Source organism: Pyrus communis, chromosome 16 (genome assembly GCF_041283825.1).
Source record: "Pyrus communis isolate YQ-2024b chromosome 16, ASM4128382v1, whole genome shotgun sequence".
Taxonomy (NCBI): domain Eukaryota; kingdom Viridiplantae; phylum Streptophyta; class Magnoliopsida; order Rosales; family Rosaceae; genus Pyrus; species Pyrus communis.
In genome coordinates this window covers 26,953,431-26,968,078 of record NC_142580.1, presented here as the reverse complement: position 1 = coordinate 26,968,078, position 14,648 = coordinate 26,953,431, and the positions used below count along the sequence as shown (strand labels likewise).

The 14,648-nt window shown below is 37.4% G+C and overlaps 1 protein-coding gene across 3 annotated transcripts; it reads left to right on the top strand.

Annotated features, from left to right (window-relative positions):
• The first annotated feature begins 874 nt into the window (after positions 1 to 874).
• Positions 875 to 14,062, top strand: LOC137732896 (Pentatricopeptide repeat (PPR) superfamily protein). Of its 3 annotated transcripts, XR_015957839.1 has the most exons (4): positions 875 to 994; positions 2,719 to 4,997; positions 13,801 to 13,886; positions 14,019 to 14,062. XR_015957839.1 is itself a non-coding variant. In XM_068472149.2 (2 exons), the coding sequence occupies exon 2, from the start codon at positions 2,895 to 2,897 to the stop codon at positions 4,986 to 4,988; it is 2,094 nt and encodes a 697-aa protein (XP_068328250.2). In that variant the 5' UTR covers positions 875 to 994; positions 2,719 to 2,894; the 3' UTR covers positions 4,989 to 9,773. The 3 variants fall into 3 exon arrangements, 2 of the variants coding, with proteins under 2 accessions (XP_068328250.2, XP_088543970.1); XM_068472149.2 differs by lacking the exons at positions 13,801 to 13,886; positions 14,019 to 14,062 and having other exon boundaries at positions 2,719 to 9,773; XM_088687844.1 differs by lacking the exons at positions 13,801 to 13,886; positions 14,019 to 14,062 and having other exon boundaries at positions 920 to 994; positions 3,229 to 9,773.
• The last annotated feature ends 586 nt before the right edge of the window (positions 14,063 to 14,648 follow it).

The following is a 14,648-nucleotide window of genomic DNA, read 5'->3' as shown; positions in this document are numbered from 1 at the left end:
CACTGAAATAGCAGACTAGATTCAAGGACCATGCACTGCGAGGTGCAGAGTCGGGCCCGGACATCCTCTCTAGTCTGCGTGGTCTTCCTTAGCTAGGCCATGGCCCCCTTGATTTCGAACACATTGCAGAGAGCCTGAGTCAAGTCGGGTTGGGTTGGGTATGGAAGGATTAGGGAAGGGATGGGTCGGGTTGGGTATGGAGGGACTAGGGGGGATGGGTTGGGTTGAGAGGTGGTGGTGAGGGAAGGACGAGTACGAGGGGGGAGAGGGACAGATGAGGGAGATCAAATCGGCGAGGACGGAGGAAGAAGAAGGGGTTTAGGCAATGGGGAAGGGTTCAAAGTTATGTTTAGTTTATATATATATAATTTTTTTTTAAGTTTTTAATTTTTTTAATATCCACGTGGGCCCATATTGACAAAACGCTTAGTCATTGTTCAAGTGTGCGTTACGTCATCAGTTAACGGCTGACTTAACCATCAATTAACATATATATGAATTTGGGTTGAAAAAAACTTCATGTATCAAATATTGAAAACCACGAAAGATTAACCATAATTAATAATCTAATTATCTATAATCATATTATTTTATTTACAAATTTGATTTAAAAAATTTGGTGTCTAGCGTTACCTTAAAACGAATTTTGAGTTTTAGTAAGGAAGGGATCTTTTTCTTCCTAATCCACTAAATTAGGGATCCAGATCATTGAAATTTGATTCAATGACTAAAATTATTGTAACTTTTAAAGTAACCCTTTATTTATAGCTATTGAATCAAATTTGAATAATTCAGATTTTCTGATTTGTTGAATTACAAGGAAGGGATCCTATTCCCTTTCCTTTTAGTAGTAGGGTGAGATTAAAATCGAAATAAAAATAACCATAAAAAATTCGCCGTACGGCGGAAAATGTTACTAATTTAGGGTCCTTCTCCGCCATTCCCTAACTGTAAGTCGAATCCTTTAGTCGTCTTCCTCCTCCATTCCCTAACTGTAAGTCGAATCCTTTTCTCCCTTGCCAATAATTTGACATTTTCCTTTTTCTTTTTTATTTTTCTTCTTCCTCTTCGTTTCTTCTTCTTCTACTCTTCTTATTATTTAATTTCTATGATTGTTTTCAAATTTTCATTTTGGGATGTAGGAATTAGGGTTATTAGAATTAATATGTTACTAATTTAGGGTTCATTGAATGGATTTAAACTGATTTAGGTATCTATTTATGGATTTGCTTTTTCTGTGGATAGGAAATTGTGAATGGTAATTCTTGATTTAATTTGATTGGGCATTTGTTTTTGTATTCCAATTGATATCTATCATGTCTGAATTCTGTTGGTAGATTGGGCAATTTGAATGTATAATTCATCAGTGAATTAGAGGAAACTATCACACTGAACTTGCAGTTTTGTCCAATGTGAAATTTTGTAAGTATGTTGTTCTTGAGAATGTGGTTGAAGATGTAGAAGTTAATACTAGGAGTGTTAAGAGGTTATCAACTATTTTGGAAAGTCACGCAAACAAAATAGACTCTGCTGAAATTTCAAGGATGAATAGAACCTTCATAACTTCTAGGCAGAAAAAGTGAAATTTGGAAGGGAAAATCAAGAAGAAAGCAATAACGAATTTTTTCATCTAACCATACTTTATGAGAAATTATATGCAGAGTCAAACTGGGTTCTTGGAAATACATTCCAGTATATGCCGTCAGTTTTAGGAACCGGAAAGTTGCTATCTGTATTTCAAACATAGTTTGTATGCTTTTATTGCTAGTTTCTATTATTTTGTTTGTTTACTGATATTTCCACCTATATCGATATATCTTTCAAGGGATAGGATCAAGGGACAAAGATTTTGACAAATATTTTTACACTTTTTTTTAACCTTTAGATTCTGTAGCGTCCATTGGTCCTAATTAAAAGTGATATGGAGGATTTTAATCAATAAATGACAAGAATGATGACATGGAATATAAATAAACATAAATAAATAAAATCTGCAAAAACGTGGGAGGGAAGGATGAAGACCTCCATTGATTTCATGATTTCCCAGAACAACAAAATTTGGTGTGTCTTCATGACAATTTGACCAAAAAAAATAAAAGTGATAATTTTTGGACCATGCTCTTACAAATCAAGAGTTAAAAGCATAAGCACTTTTATAATTAAATTCTACTCTTATGTTTTTTTAAGAAAAATCTATTGGTTTCATTGCATATATATATATATATATATATTAATCAAATATAATCCATGGCATAGAGGGTTTCAGAAATATGGAGATTGAAAGAAGAAAAGGAAGAAGAAGCATTGAGTTTTTTCTCTTTACACGATTCGTTTTGTTTTCTTTTGGTAAAAATAAAATTAGTTAAATTTGTTTATTTATTTATTTCCATGTCATTGCCATGTCAACGAGAACAATTTAAGTTTTACTTAGGGACTGCTAGATTAAACTAGATCTAAAGGTTGAGAAGAATTTTAAAATCTTTGTTAAAATCTTTGTCCCTTGATCCTATCCCATCTTTCAATATTTCTCTACATTTGGGCTACCAAAATCGAAATTTAAACCCTTGATTATAGTCAGTTTTGTGGTTCAGATTGTGTCTTCTAAGTTCTAAGTAACTATACTTTGTTTTTTCTCAGTTCATTTCTGTCTCTGTGACAGGTTTTAGAAATTTGGGAAGTGTGAAAGAAACTAATTGGAAAGAAATTTTGTGTCTGAAGGTTCAATCAACCCACTCCATTTTGGAATCGTGGCTCCGTTGCCGATCATTTCCAACTGCATAAGCACCCATGGAGACTTCCTGCTACAACACAAACGCCTTCTGCAACTACTGCGAGCATGCTCAAGGGTTCAGTCCCTTAGAGCAACAAAACCACTCCATGCTCTCACCATCACAATGGGTCCATCTCCAACCCAACCCATTTTTGTTTACAACAACATCTTGTCCCAGTATTTTTCACTTGGCGAATTGTCAGTTGCACGTCAATGGTTTGACAAAATGCCTGATAGAAATGCTGTATCATATAATATCATAATTAGTGCATACAGTAGATGCGGGTGCGTAAGGGAAGCTTGGCGAATGTTTTCTGAGATGAGGTGTTATGGGTTTGAGCTAACTCAGTATGTGTTTGGTGGGTTGTTGACATGTGGGTCATTGGATGTTTATCATGGGGTTCAGTTGCATTCTTTGGTAATGAAGAATGGTTTGTTTGATGTTGATGCTTTTGCAGGGACTTCTTTGTTAAGTTTTTACGGAAGGCATGGGTTGTTAAAGGAAGCGGTTTGGGCATTTGAGGATATGCCTTGTAAGAGCTTGGTCACATGGAATTCAATGATATCCATGCTTGGGAATCATGGGTTTGCTGATTATTGTGTGGTGTTATTTCGAGAACTTTTGAGAAAGAGTTATACTTTGTCTGAAGGTTCTTTTGTGGGTATTCTTTCATCATTTTCATGCCAACAAGACTTGGGATTTGGGGAACAACTGCATTCTTTAGCCATAAAGAATGGGTTTAAGTGTGAAGTTCTTGTGGTGAATTCTATTATGAGTATGTATGTGAAATGCACTGACATATGCTCGGCTGAGAAGGTTTTGGATGAGGTTACTGTTCAGGATGTTGTATCATGGAACACTATCATTGGTGCAGTAGCGAAAACTGAGAGATCTTGGAAAGCACTCGAACTCTTCTCTAAAATGTCGATGGATGGAGTATTGCCTAGTGAGATCATATTTGTTAGTCTTATATACTGTTGTAACCATTTGGAGATGCCGTGCTATGGTGAGTCCTTTCATGCTAAGACAATCCAAAATGCTTTTGAATCTAATGTTTTTGTAGGTAGTGCACTGATTGACTTTTATACCAAGTGTGATAATTTGGAAAATGCCCATCGCTGTTTTAATGAGATATATGCGAAAAATGTGGTTTCCTGGAATGCTTTGATTTGGGGATACTCTAATATCTATTCGCCTGCTTCTATATTCTTAATGCAAGAAATGCTTCATTTGGGTTACCGACCAACTGAGTTCACGTTTTCAGCTGTTCTTAAGTCGTCATTGGCATTAGAAGCACAACAACTTCATTGCTTAATTATAAGAATGGGCTTTCAGGAAAAAAAGTATGTCTTGGACTCTCTTATAACCTCATATGCCAAGAATGGTCTCATATCTCATCTGCTGGTCTTTCTCACAACTTCTGCTGATGGTCTGCTTGCTGCTGTTCCTTGTTATGTCATTGCTGGAATTTGTAATGGAACCAAGCAATATGATGATACTCCGAAATTACCTACGGTTCTTGAAAAACTTGACCTTGTATCCTGGAACTGTGTGATTGGAGCTTTTGCCCGCAGTGACTATTACAAAGGGGCATTTGAGCTTTACAAATGGATGCAGTGGTATCAAGTCCTACCAGACAATTATACGTTTGTTAGCCTTCTAAGCGTCTGTGCTAAACTGTGCAACTTTTCTTTGGGCAGTTCTCTTCACTGTTACATCGTTAAGACTAATTTCAATTGTTGTGACACATTTGTATGCAACATGTTAATTGACATGTATGGGAAATGTGGTAGCATCGGCAGCTCAGTGAAGATCTTTGAAGAAATGGAAGACAAAAATCTATTCACATGGACAGCTCTGATTTCTGCACTTGGATTTAACGGTCATGCTCTTGAGGCAATAAAACGATTTAGAGAAATGATTCTCTTCGGCTTGAAGCCGGACGTAGTGACTTTTGGCGCTATGCTTACGGCTTGTAGGCATGGCGGGTTGGTGACAGATGGGATCAAGTTATTGGGGCAGATGAAAAAGGATTATGGGGTTGAACCAGAAATGGATCATTACCATTGTGTGGTGGACTTACTGGCTAAAAGTGGACATGTTAGGGAAGCAGAGAAGGTGATTTTCAACATGCCCTTCCCACCAAATGTCGTTATATGGCGTAGTTTCTTTGAGGGCTGCAAGAGTTATGGAGCTGATACAAAACAAGCCCCGTAAAGCAAGTTCGCAAGTAATTTTTTGTTTTACAAACTTCTTCAACATTGCTTAGAGAAAGTAAATCCAAGTTCATGTCTGCTGTGATATCTTATTCGAGTCATAAACATTGTCACTTACTCACTTACCCCTCTCAATGTGCCCCCTCCAGTCTCTAGGATCTCCCTCCAGCAACCCTTTCCCCTCACCTTGCCTCCTTTCTCACCTATTGCAAAGTGGCCGTTCATAAGTGGCTACATGGTCATTGTCATTACTTGCCTTTTGTACGATTTGAGATTTTTCTCAAGTGATTTTGCATGCAACTTTTAGGAGTTTAACAAATAATTTAAGTGTTAGCAACTTATGTTTTATTCTGCACCTTCATCATTCAGATTCTGATTCACATATAAAACCAAAAATCTAACATGGTATCAGAGCCTGGGCATCGATTTTGTGAAGTTTTGTGAATTGAGTCACAACAATATCTCATTGCAGTGAAACTTTAATTGTGTAAAGATCCGAGTCTAACATGGCTAGGTCTGGTGGAGGAGAGCTAAGAGCATCGATTTCAATGGCAACAATTTTGATTTCTGGCAAATCAAAATGAAGATCATCTTCCATCCCACATGGAATCTAGTCGAGAAGGGCTTCAATACTCTGGTGAAGAAGGAGAAGGAGCTCTCGGCAATGGAGAGCAAGCTACTGCAAGAGAATCTTGTCAAGGATGCAAGAGCACTTGGTATTATCCAAGGAGCTGTTTCCGATCAGATTTTTCCACAGATTGCAGCTCAGGAGACTGCAAAGGCAGCCTGGGATATCCTGAAGCAAGAGTTCGTCAGAGACAAACAAGTGAGGTCAGTGAAGTTACAAGACCTTCGCTGTGATTTTGAATATACCCCATATGAATGAGGATGAATCCCTGTCTGTATATAGTTCGATTATTTGATCTGATTAATCAAATGGAGAGTTACGGTGAAGATTTGAGTAATCAGATAATAATGTAGAAATTGTTAATTAGCCTACCTAAGTCCTATGATAGTATTGCATTGGTGATTGAAAATACTAGGGATTTGGAAACCATTGATGTTCAAGATGTGGTTGCTATTCCGAAAGGATACGAGCAAAGGCTGAATAGGCATGGAGAAAGCAGTACAGAAAGGACATTTGCTAGTTTGAACATTTCTTCTAAGAACAATAGTTTTAGTGGTCAATCTAACATTGCTAACAATGCTAAATATCAGAGAATTTCGAAGCCAAAGGGAAGCGGTGGAATAACAAACCCATTGTTTTTGTGAAGAATGAATGAATTGGCACTGCAGAAAAGGGGGCATGTACACATTGTGATAAACTGCACTATGGAGTGTTGGTTCATGGGTAAACCCAAATGTCACAAGTGCAGTAAATTTGTTCATTTAGCTAAGAACTGAACCTCAACAGAGTTGCGCTACTGGAAATTTGTTCTATGCCAGTCACTCAAATAATGTGAAGAAAAACAGTGATGTGTGTGGTACATAGAAGTGGATGCAGCAATCATATGACCTCAAGGGAAGACCTGCTTGTGAATGTTGACATAAACAGGAATAAGTACAAGTAGGTACAGGAGTCTTGGTTGAGGCGAAGGGAAAAGGAACACTGGTCATTGACACAACGAAGGGCAAGAGGTACATAAAAGAAGTGATGTTGGTACCTGGACTTGCAGAGAATTTGTTTAGTGTTGGACAGATGACAGAACGTGGCTATTTTCTGTTATTTGGAGACTACAGGTGGATGTGTTTGATGATTAGTCATTGACAAACTTGGTTGTGAGTGTAAAACAAAGGGGAATACGTGTTTCCACTGGTCTTCAAGACTGGTCATCAACTTCCATTGAGAACCAATGTTCATCAGAGTGCTACAATTTGGCATAGAAGATTCAGGTACATGAATTACTGGAGTTTGAAGCAATTGTAAGAACTAGAAATGGTGCTAGGCTTACCTGAAATTCAGGAGACAGATGATTATGCCATGGTTGTGCTATAGGAACATCAAGGACTCATTTCTGAAGGAGTCATCCTGGAGAGCAAAGGAGCCACTTGAGTTAGTGCACTCAGATGTGTGTGACCTTATGCAAGTTCCAACAATGAGTGGGAATAGGTATTTCCTCACATTCATTGATGACTGTTCAAGAATGTGCTGGATCGACTTGAGGAACAAGTCAGATGTGTTTTATCTTCAAGAAATTCAAGGCCATGGTGGAATTACAAAGTGGTTACTTTCTGAAAAGGCTGAGGACGGATAGAGGTGGGGAGTTCACTTCAAATGAATTCCTTGGATTGTGTGAGTCTCTAGGCTTGGAAAGGCAACTCACTGTTGCTGACACTCCACAACAAAATGGAGTTGTATAGAAAGAACAGAACAATAATTGAGATGGCTAAATGTTGCATGAGAAGCATCTTTCATACAACCTCTGGGGTGAAGCAGTTAGCACTGTTGTGTATATGCTGAATTGATGGCGTACAAAAGCTCTAGAGAATGTGACACCATTTGAGATGTTCAGTGGGAGAAAACCAGGGATTAAATGTCTCAAAGTGTTTTGTTCAGTGTGTTATACATACATACTAAACAATTTGAGACACAAATTGGATGAGACAAGTGCTAAAGACATCTTTATTGGCTATGGTGCTCGTGAAAAAGGCTACACAGTGTTTAATCCTGCAACACAGAAAGTGACTATCTCTAGAGATGTGATTTTTTATGAGAATGGAAAATGGGACTGGGAGAAACTTAAAGTCAAGGAGATATGTGTTCCGCTCATTTCTACTGATTTTATGGAATTGAGTGAGACTGAAGGAACTGCTATGCCTGTGCAGCAAAGTCAACCTTTTGCCACAACTCCTTTGTCATCATGAACACTCAGTGAATCTTCTAGTTCACAAAGTCGAGTTACTAGTTCACAGACCGGTCTACTAGATTCACAGACTTATGATTCAACCCCCTTGAGATGGAGAAACTTAAATGAGATTTATGAACATTGCAGTCTCTGCATTGTTGAGCATGAAAATTTTGAAGATGTTGGACAATATGATTCATTGAGAAAAGCAATGGAGGAAGAAATGGACATGATTGAGAAGAACAATACTTGGGAATGGGTGAACAGACGAATGGATAAACCTATTGTTCAAGTTAAATGGGTGTAGAAAACCAAATTCAACCTGTATGGTTCAGTGCAAAAGAACAAGGCAAGGCTGGTGGCAAAGGGATATGCATAAGAGTCAGGAATTGACTTATGAAACTTTTGCTCCAGTAGCCAGATTGGACACAATCAGGACCCTTGTTGCTCTAGCTGCACAGAAGAATTGGAAGTTGTTTTAGCTGGATGTTAAGTCAACTTTCTTGAGTGGTGTACTGCAGGAAAAAGTTTATGTTGATCAGCTAGAAGGGTTCCTTGTGAAAGGAGAAGAGAACAGGATTTACAAATTGTACAAGGCTCTATAAGGTTTGAAACAGGCACCAAGCGCCTGGTATAGAGAGATTGATTCCTATTTTGGTCAGTGTGGGTTCAAGAAGAGCACTAGTGAAGCAACCTTGTATACGAAAAGTACAGATGGTGTAGAAATTCTCATAGTGTCTATCTATGTTGATGATATCATTTATCCTGGAAGCAGTCAGGACTTAATAAAGGAGATGACTAATCTTGGGCTTCTACACCATTTTCTGGGCACGGGAGTAATACAAACTGAGGCAAGCATTTTCATTCATCAAAGGAAATATGCTTCCTCACTGTTCGAAAGGTTTGGTCTTAAAATTGTAAACCTATGAGCACACCATCAGTTCCTAGTGACAAATTAAGGAAAGAAGACGATAGTGGTGCTGCTGATGAAGCTCAATATAGAAAGGTTGTTGGTAGCCTGTTATACCTTAATGCAACAAGGCCAGACATAATGTATGTTACCTGTTTGCTAGCTAGGTTCTTACATTGTCCCTCAAACGAACATTTTGGAACTGCAAAGAGAGTTCTAAGATGTATTCAAGGGACTTTGGATTTTGGCTTGGAGTAGAAGAAAGGAAAAGGAGCCATACTAATTGGATTCTGTGACAGTGATTGGAGTGGCTCTGAAGATGTTATGAGGAGGCACATCCAGTTATGCTTTCACCTTTGGAAGTGGAATGTTTTCATGGGCCACTGTCAAGCAACATTGCACAGCACTGTCAACTGCAGAAGCAGAGAACATAAATGCTGCAGAAGCTACAACTTAAGCTACTTGGCTAAGGTTTGTTTTAGAGGATTTTGGAGAAGTTCAACTGAGGCAACTCAATTGTGACAACACTTCAGCAATTCCATCTCTAAGAATCCCATATTCCATCAGAAAACCAAGCACATGAATAGGAGGTATCATTTCTTAAGGAAGTTTTGCAGAAAGGAGTGATTGATTTGGTATATTTCCCAACCAAGGAGCAGGTTGCAGATATATTCACAAAAGCTTTAGCAAAGGGTCAGTTCAATCATCTCAGAGAGCTTCTTGGAGTAAAATCAGTCCACAATTTAAAGGGGAGTGTTGGATTATAAATTGATGTACTGATTTATAAGTGAAATTAGTCTGTGCTTATATTGGCAGGCTAATCATTTGAATTGTATTTTGCTTATTAAGTCTTATAGGTCTTAGTAACTGTCATGTGTCTTAATCTCTTAAGTTGTAAGATGACTGGTTGAGATTGAGTTGAATTGCAAAACTCTCTCCCTCTAACAGTTATATTTTGTCCTTTTTGAGCTCACAAGCTCAGTGTGATGAATGTGATGATTCAATGTTCAGAGTAACATTCTTTGAGATTTGCAGACCTCTCTCTTCATTTTGCTCTTGCTGTCATATCAGTCCAAAATTCTTCTGCACCTTCCATCATTCAGATTCACATATAAAACCAAAATCGAACATTTTGGCATGAAAATTACTGTACCAGGAAATTATGTTCCTTTATGTACCAGGAAATTATGTTCCTTTATTGATTCTTTCTCCTGTTTTTGTGATCCATCAGATTATGTTCCTTTATTTGCATGGCTGAATGATTTGAGCCTGGAAATTAGGCGAAAATGTCTTTGGGGAGAGAATTTGTTCTGAATCTCCGGAGATCACTGTCATACTTAGGCTTTGCTTAGAGCTTCTAATGATCACGTAGAGATATAACAGAAGTTTGACTTGGGGAAATCTTGTGAATGGAATTACTTGTGACTTTCTTTATGATTGGGAAGTTTTGTTTCCCCTATTGTCCTGAAAAGGTCATCAATGGTGTCACCATACAGTTTGTCTTTTTAAGTTGTTCTACAACATCGGAGTGCCAGTTTATCGAACTTTCTGTCATAATTTATGTGATTGTTAACTTTTGCATTACTCACTAAAATGTTGAACTATTAACAACCTAATTCTTATCAGTCTTCAATTTTGGCGTGTTCCTTTTTCTTTTTCTTTTTTTTTCTCCTTTTTTCCCGAATTCTGGTTAATTGAATGTTGTTTTCATATCGAAACCATTTTCTAATTTTCTTTTCGGTTGAATATTGAGCTCGGTTCCATAACACCTTGCCGAGGTAATTCCCGTGTTCTTGCTTATTGGGTGTTTTTTAATTTCATTTGGACAGTTGTGTTTTGTAATTCCTGGGTCTTTGATGATAGTCTGCATAATGTATTGGAGTTGAGTTTTCTATGTGGCATGTAACCATCCTTTGTAGTTTCTTACTATTTGATATGATGTAGTTATAACTTATAATTGACCTTAATTTCGCTACTGGGATGCTAAGGTACACCTTGTCATATTTTCTCTTTGGGTAGTGGAAAAATTGGTAATTTAGAGAAATGACATGGGATTGGATCATTGGAGGGAGATAAAAGAACACATGTGAACAACTTTAACAGCCTTTAAAAGATAGCTCTATTTGGCATATTTTCATTTTCATGGTTCTCTTGTGCATGGTAATTCAAATGGAAACTGAATCCATTCTTAAAGTTTTAATGGATAAACTCTGAGATGTCACATCTCAGGTGTCTTCTTTGGTTTCCATTGCATGTAAATGTCGCTCGATTCCATTTCTATGAGCAGGTCAACCAAATAGTAGTGTTTTACCTTGTGATTTTATCATGCCCTCGATATGGAATGCGTATAGAAGAAACGTATGATTTTGTAAGCATCTTTATCTTTTCCATTCAGTACTGTTCAAGTTTTCCGTCTTTATAACTAGTGTAGATGCCTACGTAAGCGTGAAAGAACTATGTTAAGGGTAAAGCTTGAAATGTTAAGCAAGAAAGAAACCAGATTCTGTTTCAGTGAATACTTTCCATTTGAATGAATACATTTTCCAACCGCTCAAAACTTAGCTCTTGAGGTGTTTCATGCTTATATGAAATTTCAAGGAATCCTAGTATGTATTGTATGATCTGTACAAGAGTTGAAAGTATTAGTGGGGGTGTGCAAAGTACTTGCCTAGAAGATTTGCTTCATGGGAAGCATTTGTGTTGAGAATTTATTGAAATAGTTTGACCACATATTTCATATTTGAATCTCTGTTTAAAATTCATTCTTCTTATTTCAGAATGTTGGGAATATCACGTTTTAAGAATGGGAAAAACAAGAACAAACTCCGGAAACCGAAAACAAATAACCAAGATAAATAACACCAAGAATTTACGTGGTTCGGCAGTATGTGCTTACGTCCACGGGACAGCAACAACAATCTTTCACTATATCAATAATGAGTACAACCAATAATCTTGCCAAATCTCTAGAACTAGGACTTGACGAAAAACCTGAAAGAACAAGAACAAGAAATATACTATCTCTTTTCTTTTCTCTCGCACACACTTTACAATATTCTCTCACTCTAATCCCTAGAGTGGTATACAATTTATTGTTTTTCTCTCTCCTAAAAATAGTACAATAGCCCCTTTATATAGACATAATAAAGGTCTTCTTCAATAAGGATTACTAATCCTAATTGGAATCTAGTTATGAATCCTTCTCCAATTGAGAAAACAATTTAATCCTCTAAGACTATTAATTCCCAATAGACTTAGGACAACTTATCATGGGCTGGAAAAAACCCAACAATCTCCCCCTCCAGACCATGAGGAAGGTATAACGAAATAGGATTGCTCCTCTTGACCAAACTCCCATTGATCGAATTTTTCATGATCAAGCTCCCCTTGATCGAACTACTCATTAACCAAGACCCTCTTGATTAGACTTCTCTTAACCAGGCTCCCCCTGATCGCAATACCCATTGTCATTGGCAAAGGCAATTATAGACTTCTTTGCCAGAAAACCATCAATCATCTACATTAAAGAAGCTCTTCATCGTAAGTCACAACACCTGCAGTATTGTTCCCATCCTTTTGTTCCTTTTTCCATTTACGACAATGCTTCTTCATGTGACCCTTTTTCCCACAATAGTGGCAGTTGCCATTGAATCTTGTCTCACCAGAATTGTTGCCTCTTTTCTCTATGACAAAGAGTTGTCCAGCTCCAGCGCCTGCACCTGAAGTTTTTCTCCTTGTTTCTTCATTAAACATGCTATCCTTAACAGCATCCATAGACAATACGCCATTAGAAGCCGAATTGCTTATAGTTACGATGAAAGTTTCCCAACTATCTGGCAAGGATCCTAGCAATAAAAGTGCTAGCAGCTCTTCTTCAATATTCAAACCTATAGTGGCTACCTGATTGATCATGTTCTGAAAGTTGTTCAAGTGCTCGGTTACACTAACGTCTTCCACATACTTCATGTTGACAAGCTCTTTGATAAGGAATGCTTTCTTGGCAGCGGTCTTCTTCTCGAAGAGGGATTCTAACTTCTTCCAAAGAGCTTGCGCATCAGTTTCTTTAGACACATGGTGATAGATGCTCTCATCCACCCATTGTCTAATCGTACCAATAGTTTTACGATTCATCTTGGTCCAATTGGCAGCAGACATATTTTCTGGCTTGCTATTAATACCTTCAATTGGCTCATGGAGATCTTTACAATAAAGCATGTCCTCCATTCTTGATTTCCACGTAACCCAGTTGGAACGAGTGAGTTTCATCATAATTGCACCCTCCATTCTAAACGGATATCAGCCAAACCAGGCTCTGATACCACTTGTTGGGAATATCACGTTTTAAGAATGGGAAAAACAAGAACAAACTCCGGAAACCGAAAACAAATAACCAAGATAAATAACACCAAGAATTTACGTGGTTCGGCAGTATGTGCTTACATCCACGGGACAGCAACAACAATCTTTCACTATATCAATAATGAGTACAACCAATAATCTTGCCAAATCTCTAGAACTAGGACTTGACGAAAAACCTGAAAGAACAAGAACAAGAAATATACTATCTCTTTTCTTTTCTCTCGCACACACTTTACAATATTCTCTCACTCTAATCCCTAGAGTGGTATACAATTTATTGTTTTTCTCTCTCCTAAAAATAGTACAATAGCCCCTTTATATAGACATAATAAAGGTCTTCTTCAATAAGGATTACTAATCCTAATTGGAATCTAGTTATGAATCCTTCTCCAATTGAGAAAACAATTTAATCCTCTAAGACTATTAATTCCCAATAGACTTAGGACAACTTATCATGGGCTGGAAAAAACCCAACACAGAATAGAGTTGAGTGGTTTATTTTTCCGTAATTTAAAGCATCTGTTGTTATGTTTAGAAAAACAAAATATATTTCATTATCCCTTTGTTAGCGAATGATTGATAATCCTTTAATTTCTTCTTTTTCGTTGTGTTTGCTGTGTAAATTTTCTGCAGAATTTTTGTTCTCTTTGAAAATATGTTTTGGATGCTCCAGTGCTATAACACTCAAACTTCCACAGGTTTACATGTTGTGGTGACCATGTTTACCGGATATTTGGTAGGATATGCTGCATTCAGAGCTTTGTTTAACCACAGTCCCGTCATGGTATGTATCTTCAAGAGAGTAGTTTCTATTTTGTTAAATTATTTTGATTTTGGGGCATTGTAATATGTGATTATTGTTTATTTATTTCTTGTATTATATAAGTTGATGGCGATCTTATATTTCTCATCTCAGAATGCTGCTGGTGGCATTCTTGGATTGGTCATTGGCATGCTCGTGGAAACATTTGTTTTCGTAATTAGAATTTCTAGTCAAGATCTTAGATCATCTTCTTCCACATTGAAGCTAAAGAAGAATCAGTAGACTTGGTCTTTAGAGGTTCGTATTCTTATATTGCAGGTTTTATTGATAGTCCTATTTGACGTCCTAAATACAAAGAGATGTGAGCAATTACAGCAACCTTACGTGTAGTATCATTATCTACTTCACACTCCATATTAGCATTGTTGTGAAGCTAAGGCCAGGTATTAGCTGAGTAATTCACAGATGAGGATAAGCTTCCAATTTAAGGGTGGCATGGCTATCAACCGTAGCAGAATGGAGTAGTTAATAAACAACTGAAATCGGCTATTCCTTTAGGGAAAACCAGGTTGACGTCTGCCCGAGCTCATTTATAACGGCCCTGCTTACCCAGCCTTGCTTTAGAAGCTTATCTTAATCTCTCTCAATTTCCCAGCTGTCACAAGTCATTAACAACTGAATTCTTACAACTAATGCATGCTACCAGCTCTTAACAATCCTGCAAACATGGATGCTGATATAAATGATGGGTGACATATAAGGTTGCAATCAATGTTGTTCATG